The following is a 9985-nucleotide window of genomic DNA, read 5'->3' as shown; positions in this document are numbered from 1 at the left end:
ACCGCCCAGTCTACGCCACTCCACTCGAGAACCTGCGCGCCGCCCAGGCGGCCGTAGACGAGCTAGACGGACTGGGGGCCAAAGAACTCCCCCACATGACCAGACGCATCCAGCAACTAATTGATGCAGCCGCACAGCGGCACGAAGCCGACGCCCGCGCGGAAAGCCCTCCCCCGCACCGAGAGCACGACGCAACGAGCCGGACGCCGACTGCGGGTAAAACCCGCGCGCGACACGGCAAAGAACCGGCTGCCAGCCGAAGCCGAACCCGGATCTCCATCGAGCGAGACGCAGAAGGCCGTCCCTGGGCTGTGGAGCTGCGGGGCAACCCGCCTCCGCCTTCGCCTCGTGGGGAGAGATATCCCACCCCACCGCCTGTGACGCATCCGACTCTCAGCGGCCGACTAGGTCGCCGCGAGGGAGTCGGCGAGAACGACTCCCGCCATCGGATCGACCGCCTAGCGCGATCCCTGGCGCTAGAAGAAGAAGATGATGTCGTCCCGCCCTGCTTCGGCCCCCGCATCCGCGACGAGCCTTTCCCGAAAGGGTTCTCGATCCCAAGGGACACACCCAAGTACAACGGCTCCGTGAAGCCGGAAGATTAGTTGATCGACTACTCCACAGCGGTTCGCATAGCAAACGGCAACAGGTGCGTTGCCGTGAAGTACGTGCCCCTCATGCTGCAAGGCACGGCGCAGACCTGGCTCAACAGCCTCAGGCCATACAGCATCAACAGCTGGCTAGACTTCACAGAAGCCTTCGTCCGCAACTTCACCAGCACCTACAAGCGGGCTCCCAAGCCCATATAGCTCTCCTTGTGCGTACAAGGCCCCGCCGAATCCACTCGCGACTACCTCATGCGTTGGGCCGAGCTCCGTAACTCTTGCGAAGGGGTGCACGAGGTGCAAGCCATAGAATACTTCACTGCCGGGTGCCGAGAAGGCACCCTCCTGAAGCACAAGCTTCTCTGCGATGAGCCGACTACCCTCGACGAGCTTCTGGTCATAGCGGACAAGTACGCCACCGCCGACTCCTCAATGAAGACTGAACTCCGGGTAGACGCGTCCGGGAAGGTACTCAACCCGGTGCCCAAGACGCCGGCTAGGGACTCCGGCCGACGCCCGTACTAGAACGACCACAAGCGCAAGGGCCCCGTGCCGCCCTCCACCAGTTGGCAGGTGGCCACAGTCGAAGACGAGCAGCCCGAAGGGCGGCCCGCACCCAAGAAGCAGAGGGGCGGCAGGACGGCTTGGCAGCCGGCCTTCTCCTACAAGCAAACTCTCGATGCCCCATGCAAGTTCCACAGCGGCGCGAAGCCGTCCAACCACACAACCCGGAAGTGCCACTAGCTCACCCGAATCTCCAAAGGCGAAGGGCTCGCGCCGCCTCCTCCTGCTGGTCCGCCGCCTCCGGCTCCGCAGCTGCCGACCGCTCGGCCAGCAGTCGGAGCTGTGCACGATGAGTTCCCCGACGAGCATGCCGCCTATGTCGTCTTTACAAGCCAGCCCGAAGGCCGGCGCAGCAGACGCCGAGAGCACTAGGAAGTCAACACGGTCTCTACCAACCCCGCCAAGCACATGCACTAGTCAGAAAAGCCTATCAGCTGGAGCCGGGCTGACCACCCAGAGGTGATACCATCTCCCGGCTCTTATGCGTTGGTTTTGGATGCCACCCTTGCAACGGACAGACGCGCCGCCCGTTCCTCCCGCGTGCTGATAGACGGCGGGAGCAGCATCAACATCCTGTACCATGACACCCTGGAGAAGCTGAACGTCAAGACGAAGCAACTCATGCCTACTCGGACTGTGTTCCATGGCATTGTACCTGGCCTGTCCTGCGCCCCCATTGGCAAGATCAAGATTGATGTTCTCTTTGGGGACAAGGATCATTTCCGCCGGGAAGCGATCTGGTTTGAAGTGGTGGACCTGGAGAGCCCCTACCATGCATTGCTTGGCCGTCCTGCCTTGGCCAGGTTCATGGCTGTTCCCCACTATGCTTACCTCAAGATGAAGATGCCAAGCGCCAAGGGCATCATCACCATAGCCGGCGATTACAAGAAATCTTCCGAGTGCGCAGCAGCCAGCAGCCGTCTGGCCGAGTCCCTTGTGATTGCCGAAGAAAAGAAGATGTTGGACCGAGTCGTGGCCATGGCCGGCAAACAGCCGACCCTGTCCCCCGATCCCAAGGAGTGTGATGCCCAAGGATCTTTCCAGCCGGCCAAGGAGACGAAGAAGATACCTCTCGACCCCGAGCACCCAGAAAGGTTTGCCATCATCGGGGCAAACCTAAACAGCAAATAGGAAGGCGAGCTCGCCGATTTCCTCCGTGAGAATTGGGACATCTTTGCATGGTCCCCTAAGGACATGCCGGGTGTTCCGAAGGAATTCGCCGAGCACAAGCTACACGTCCGAGAAGGCGCAAAACCAGTCAAACAACCCCTCCGCCGACTGTCGGAGGAGAAAAGAAGGATTGTAGGAGAAGAGATAGCCCGGCTTCTGGCAGCCGGCTTCATTATGGAGGTTTTCTTTCCAGAGTGGCTCGCCAACCCAGTCCTCGTGGTAAAGAAGAACAACAAGTGGCGCATGTGCATAGACTACACGAGCCTCAACAAGCCCTGCCCCAAAGATCCCTTTACCCTGCCAAGGATTGATCAAGTGATAGACTCCACGGCCGGATGCGAGCTGTTGAGTTTCGTGGAAGCTTACTCAGGATACCTCCAGATAAAGCTAGATCTGGCTGACCGCCTGAAGACCGCCTTCATCACGCCATTCGGAGCTTTCTGCTACCTGACTATGACATTCGGCTTGAGAAATGCCGGTGCCACTTTTCAGTGTTGCATGCAGAAGTGCCTCCTCAAGCAGCTCGGCAGAAATGCCCACGTCTACGTAGACGACATTGTGGTGAAGACGGAGAAGCGCGGCACCTTGCTGGAAGACCTCAAGGAAACATTTGAGAACCTGCGCCGGTTCCAGATCAAGCTCAACCCCGAGAAATGCGTGTTCAGAGTGCCAGCCGGCCATCTCCTAGTCTTCCTGGTCTCCGAACGCGGCATCGAATGCAACCCAGTAAAGATCAAGGCCATTGAGAGAATGGCGATTCCCACCAAACTTCGAGACGTCCAGAAGTTCACCAGGTGCTTGGCCTCCCTGAACCGCTTCATCAGCCGGCTCGGAGAGAAAGCTCTCCCCCTCTACCGCCTCATGAAGAAGACCACTCACTTCGAGTGGAACGACCAAGCCAACCAAGCTTTTCACGAGCTAAAGAAGATGCTGGCCACGCCGCCTGTCCTGGCGGCGCCAACTGAGAAAGAGCCCATGCTCCTCTACACTACTGCAACCAGCCGGGTGGTCAGCACCGTCATCGTAGTCCAGCGCCCAGAAGAGGGCCGAGCCTAGCCGGTCCAGAGGCTGGTGTACTATTTGAGTGAGGTGCTGTCTACCTTGAAGCAGAACTACCCGCACTACCAGAAGATGTGCTATGGCGTGTATTTCGCCGCCAAGAAGCTGAAGCCCTACTTCCACGAGCACCCCATCACGGTCGTATGCACCGCCCCGCTTGCCGAGATCATAGGCAGCCGGGATGCATCCGGCCGGGTGGAGAAATGGGCCATCAAGCTGGCCCCCTACACGATCTTCTACCAGCCTCGCACCGCCATCAAGTCCCAAGCATTGGCCGACTTCCTCGTCGACTGGGCCGAGACCCAGTACCTGCCGCCAGCTCCCGACTCCACTCATTGGCGCATGCACTTCGACGGGTCCAAGATGCGCACCGGCTTGGGAGCCGGCGTCATCCTCACCTCTCCCAAAGGCGACAAGCTCAGATACACGCTGCAAATTCACTTTGCCGCCTCCAACAACGTGGCCGACTACGAGGCGCTCATACACGGGCTCCGGCTTGCCAAAGAGCTCGGCATACGCCGGATCCTATGTTACGGCGACTCGGACTTGGTAGTCCAGCAATCATCCGGCGACTGGGTCGCCAAGGATGCAAATATGGCAAGCTACCGCTTCCTCGTTCAGCAGATCAGCGGGTACTTTGAAGGATGCGAGTTCCTCCACGTACCGCGAGCCGACAATGAGCCAGCGGATACCCTGGCTCGAATAGGCTCCACTCGGCAGGCAATACCAACCGGTGTCTCTCTGCAACGCCTCCTCAAGCCGTCTATCAAGCTATCTCCAGAGTACGATTCCATCTTCGTGCCACATGACCCCGACGCAGCCGGGTCCGGCTTGAAGAACTAAGCAGGTGACCCGGGGACTTCGATAGTCGGCCCGGGGACGTCAGTAGGTGGCTCGGGGACTTCCGTAGTTACGCCCGATCCGGGGACTACCACACCCGGCTCGGGGACTGCGGTAGTCGGCCCAGGGACTGCACCAACACAACAGGCGGCGGCCGACTCCAGCATTTCACCACCCAGCCCGCCCGCGCTGGTCGCAGTAGCCGTGTTGGCAATAGAAGAAGTCGCAGCTCCATCATGGGCCCAGTCCATCCTCAACTTCCTAATAAACCAAGATCTGCCGGCTGACGAAACAGAGGCAAGACAAGTCCAACGCCGAGCCGGAGCATACACAATCGTCAACAGAGAGCTCGTCAGGCGCAGTGTCACTGGAGTCTTCCAGCGATGCGTCGAGCAAGAGAAGGGCATTGCAATCCTCAGAGACATCCACCAAGGAGAATGCGGCCACCATGCGGCCTCAAGATCACTCGTCGCCAAAGCTTTCCGCCATGGGTTCTTTTGGCCGACTGCTTTGGATGATGCCAAGGAGTTAGTTAAACATTGCAAAGGGTGCCAAGTCTTCAGCTCCAAGCAATACATGCCGGCTTCAGCACTCAAGACCATTCCCCTCACTTGGCCCTTCGCTGTTTGGGGACTGGACATGGTGGACCCATTCAAGACGGCGCGCGGCGGCATGACACATCTGCTTGTCGCCGTGGACAAATTCACCAAATGGATTGAGGCAAAGCCGATCAAGAAGCTGAATGGGCCGACTGCCGTGACATTCATCGCAGATATAACAACTCAGTACGGCGTGCCACATAGCATCATCACCGACAACGGCACGAATTTCGCCAAGGGAGCATTGGCACGTTTCTGCGCGACGCAGGGCATCCGGTTGGACTTAGCGTCTGTTGCCCACCCGCAGTCAAACGACCAAGTCGAGCAAGCCAACGGCCTCATCCTTTCCGGCATCAAGCCCCGACTGGTCGTACCACTGGAACGTTCGGCCGGCTGTTCGCTCGATGAGCTGCCGGCCGTCCTCTGGAGTCTGCGCACTACCCCAAAGAAGTCAACCGGCTTCACTCCTTTATTCCTCGTGTATGGTGCCGAGGCGGTCATCCCAACTGACATCGAGTTCGACTCGCCTCGGGTAACCATGTACACGGAGGCGGAGGCCAAGGAAGCACGAGAAGACGGCGTCGACCTGCTGGAAGAAGGCCGGCTGTTAGCCCTCAGCCGGTCCGCCATCTACCAGCAGGGCTTGCGCCGCTACCACAGCCGGAAGGTCAAACCAAGATCTTTCCAAGAGGGCGACCTCGTGCTCCGGCTGATCCAGCGAACAGCCGGCCAGCACAAGCTCTCAGCCCCTTGGGAAGGCCCCTTTGTCATCAGCAGAGCGCTGGGAAATGACTCCTACTACCTGATCTACGCACAGAAGCCGAAGGTACGAAAGAGAGACGACTCCGGCAAGGAGTCGGAACGACCATGGAACGCCAACCTCCTCCGAAGATTTTACAGTTGAAATGCAGTATGTATCACGCTAACTTTTGTACTAAGTACGAGACAATAGGCCCCCCGAGGAGAGCTCGGGGACTGCCATCTTTTATCTATGAATGAAGAGTATCATGCTTATGATCATGTCATTACATTCACTTTTTTCGTCCGGCACCGGGTTCGACTAGTCGGCCCGGGGACTGGCCGCCTTGAGTTATATTAGAAGTCCTACCCGCGGTCAGACAAGTAGTTTGCCAGCACCCAAGCCTTCTCTTGCCAAAAGTCGCAGTTCGAAGAACCGGCTGTCCGGCTGGCAAGAGTTAAAGGCAGGAAAGGACGCCCACACGAAAAACGGCTAGGGACTAACGGACTAATATAACAAAAGCCGGTTTCTCTCCCACCACCGACCGACTACCAGAGTAGCCGGCCGGCCGGCTTCCATTCACCTCGCTTCAATCTAAGAAAGCTCGAGTACTTGCCTTCCCCCCAAAAAAATATATAAATATAACCAAGTTCTTCCCTAGCCATAGGCTGCAGAGCAGCTGCCGGTTGGGAAGGCAGCAGCCAGGGGAAGGCGGCAAAGGAAACAGCCTAAGGATAAAAAGCATACGTGAATGGAAGCCAAACACACACACGATCATATTTACACAAAAGACCTTCGAAAGGCCAGCATTCAACATAGTTTGAATACACCCCCAGTGGGTGGAACTGCGCAAGTTTAATAAAAGTTGTTCAAAGAGTAACAAGCAGGAAAAGCAAGGACGGCAGATTAAGCCAAGGGAACAATTGGCGAGTCGGGCAGGTCGGTAGAGACGGCAGTGCTGGCTGGAGGAGTGGCCGGCTGGCGAACCTCGGCATGATCACCACCTCCCGCAGAGGGCGCGCTAGCACGCGCCTAGTTGCTGGAGGCACGGTCAGGCTGAGGCTGGCTGGCCGCTTCACCGATCGGCTCGACGTCTTCGCCTTCCTCTCCTTCGTCATCTTCACCTTCATCGCTGGAAGCGATCTCCTCCGCCGAGTCCTCACCCTCTGTCGGGTTCAGCCCGAACCATTCCTTCGGCTGGGCAACACCGTCGTCATTTATCTCAGGAGCAAAGGCGCTGATGTCAGTGCACTCGGCGATCGTCGAGGCACACTGAGCGATAGCCGGCCGCACCTCCTCCATCTCGTCGTCGGCTTCCAGCCGCCAGGTGCGCAACTGGTCCAGGTTCAACCCGGGATACCAGGCTCTGACGAACTCCAGCGCCCGCCCAGCTCCAAGCCGGGATGCCGATGCCTTCCAGGCCTTGAAGCGGCCAACTGCAACCTCCAGCCAGTCGGCAGTCCGACTCGGGGTGCGGGGAATCACTTCGCCTGGCCAGAGGGCAGCCAACACCTGCGCCTCGGTGCGCTGGAGGCGGCGGAGCATGCGGTGAGCCGGCTGCAGCCGGGCTTGGACCGCCAAGAGTTGCTCCTCAAGCATCCGTCTCGCGTCCGGCGCGATTTCAGCCCCCGCTTGCCGGCGCGCCTCGCGGTGGGCTTCGATGGCCTGGGTGGCAATGACGGAGTAGCCGGGGAAGTAGTCTGCACAAAGAACAAAAATCAGCACAAGTCAGAACACAAATTAGGGGACAAGGGGCAAGCAAGGAGTGAGGAAGGCGGCTTACCATCGATCAGATCCTCAACCCGGCCGTAGCCCTCACTCAGCGCTTGTTTTGCCTCAGCCCAGCCTGCCGCTTCGGTCTCGAACTCAGCTTTGAGGGCGTCCTCGCTATCCTGCGCCTTCTTCAGGGCCGCCTTGTGGCTCTCCTCCTGGTCGGCCAACTTCTTGGCCAGGCGGTCGCGCTCCAGGACTAAGGCATTGCACTCAGCTTCCTTGGCACGAAGGGCGGCCTGGGCCCCGCTGAGCTGCTCCCTCAAGTCGGCATTGGCTCCTACAAGCATGAAGACAAAGGAAAAATCAATAAGTAAGAAGTCGTCAGGGAAGATCCGACCCGACTGCTCAACAGTCGGCCCGAATCTCGGGGACTACACCCAGTGGGTGCGCTGACGCGCCCCCACAAGAGATGAACGAGACAAAGCACGCACTCCGGCTGTTGATCAGGTCCTCGGTTTTCTGGCCCAGCTCCTGAGCCTGGGAGTTGAAGGCAGCAGCGCGGAGGTTATGGTATTCCTGGAAGATCAGACAGGATGCAAGAATAAGATAGCTGTCAGGACCTAGTAAGTTCCAAGCCGCCTGCTTAGTAGCCGACTCGGAACTCGGGGACTACACCCAATGGGTGCGCTGACACGCCCCCACGGAAGAAATCAAAAAAGCAAAACAACCAAGGCCAGAAGGCTTACCCGGATGACGACTCGCGTCGTGAGGAATTCTTGGGTATATCGCTGCAGCGAAGTGGCCTGGGCTTGAAGCCGGTTCAGGACCTCCTGGGCCGCCGTGTTTAGCTTGGCCGTCCCCCCGCTGGGCGTCCACTCGGACGTGCTGGCGCTGGCCGCCTCCAGGGCCTCCGACGTCCGGCCGGCGCCCGTAGCTCTGTGCGGCTCCGGCGCAGAGGTAGCTCCCCCTGCGCGCCAGCGAAATGCCGGCTGCACCTCGAGGCCGGCCCCTGCCTCCGGCTCGCCCCCGGCCGGCTGCTCTGGCGCCGCGGCTGGTCGGCCGCTTTGGCCCGCTCCAGTCGGCGCCGTCTGCGGCGCCTCCTCCACGAAGACCACGTGGTCCTCCCTCCTCTCCATCACCGGTGGGTCTCGGTCGACCTCCTCCGACGGGGGCACGGGGATGTCGGGGGCCACGGCGCGGAGGGGAATGACGAGCTGTGGAGGCTGGTTGCGCGAGGCCTCCGCCTCCCTCTCCGCGGCCGCCGCCTCCGCCCGGGCCTTGGCCGCCGCGTCGGCCTGCTCATTCACCGCCTGGGCGGTCCTTCGCTCTGCCGCCTCCCGCTCCTCCCGCGCCTCCCGTGCGTTCCGCTCCGTGGCCTCCATGAAGTCCGCATGGGGATCCACGCGGCGGGAGCCTGAGGACCCTCCAGTCGGCCAGACTACGGAGCCGCCAGGACCTCGCTTGAGGGAAAGCGGTGCCCTGCCCGGCGAGCAAAGAAAAGTTTAGAAGAGCCTCAATCGAAGAGGACAACAAAAAATACAAGACGTTTGACGCTTATGCCGAGATCGCCTGCGGCTGTTTCACCGCCTTGCGGAAGCGGGCTGCCTTCACGGCCGCCTCATCCCGCTTGGTCGCCGCCGTGGAACCCTTGGATTTCTTCGGCCGGCTGCCGAAGTAGGTCGACGCGGCCCGGCATTTCTGCGCGCCGCCATGGGCAGCCGGCGCGGCAGACGGGCCCGCTCCTTGATGATCAAGCACCGGCTGGCGGTGCGGAACGGCTTCGACCTCGTCATCGTCCGCCCAGTCCTCGAGGCCGGCCCCGAGCCCCGTTCCACCTGCCTTGTCGCCTTCCCCCAGGACGGCATCTTCCATGGCGGCCGCTCCCAGGTCCGGATCATCGACGTCGTCCACCGTGCGGTCGGGGAGGAGCTGGTGCTCTACCCCTGTGGCCCCGGCCGTCGGCGGAAGAAGAGGGTTCTGCCGAGGGCAAACCAATTGATCAGAAGTCGGCCATCATGAGGCCGGCTACAAAAAGGAAGAAAAGAAGAAAAACTTACATCAGGCGGAGGGTTGGCGCGAGAATATGACCCCTTGCCGTATCGCCAATCCTCGGCGAGCTTGCAGTTGGAGATGTAGTTCACCATGTAAGACACCTCGACATGAGGCATCTCCCTGGTGCTCAGCCGGCACGGGTCGAAGCGGCCGCTCATCTGACAAATCATGTGAGGCCGGCCTTGGAGCGGAAGTACTCGGCGCTCCACGAAGGCGGCCACCAGGTCGGCTCCGGTCAGGCCCTCCGACTGGATCATCACCTGGAGCTGGGCGACGGCTGCGTTCCCGGCCTGAGACAACGACCTGGCCTGGTAGCTCCACGAGGGTTGCCTCCCAGCCGGCGGGCCGGCTACGTAAGCTGGCAGGTTGACGAAGTCGCCTTGCTGGGCGACGTTCTTCACGTAAAAATAGGACTTCTGCTAGAGCTTCACCGACTGGATCAGCGGGATGGACGGGAACGGATTGTTCTCGCCCGTCCGCCTCATGGCAATGAAGGCTCCGCAGGGGGCGGGCACGCCCATGACAACGGTGCTGAGCTTGCACTGGAAGAATTCTCCCCAGAGCTCGAGAGTGGGGAGAACCCCAAGAAAACCCTCGCACAGGGTGACAAAAGCCGATAGCAGCATCACCGCGTTGGGTGTGAG

General features: G+C 60.2%; 1 protein-coding gene across 1 annotated transcript; it reads right to left on the bottom strand.

Moving 5' to 3' along the window:
* Positions 1–6798: 6798 nt before the first annotated feature.
* LOC147965661 (uncharacterized) lies at positions 6799–7636 on the bottom strand. The gene is made up of 3 exons (XM_087530552.1): positions 7360–7636; positions 6870–7276; positions 6799–6813 (listed from the first exon to the last, which is right to left on the bottom strand). The coding sequence occupies exons 1-3, from the start codon at positions 7634–7636 to the stop codon at positions 6799–6801; spliced, it is 699 nt and encodes a 232-aa protein (XP_087386678.1).
* Positions 7637–9985: the final 2349 nt, after the last annotated feature.

The sequence above is a fragment of the Triticum urartu genome, chromosome 6A, assembly GCF_056163025.1.
Source record: "Triticum urartu cultivar PI428250 chromosome 6A, HENAU_Tu73, whole genome shotgun sequence".
Lineage (NCBI taxonomy): Eukaryota > Viridiplantae > Streptophyta > Magnoliopsida > Poales > Poaceae > Triticum > Triticum urartu.
The sequence above is the reverse complement of the archived record's forward strand: the minus strand, read 5'-3'. Positions and strand labels throughout refer to the sequence as shown.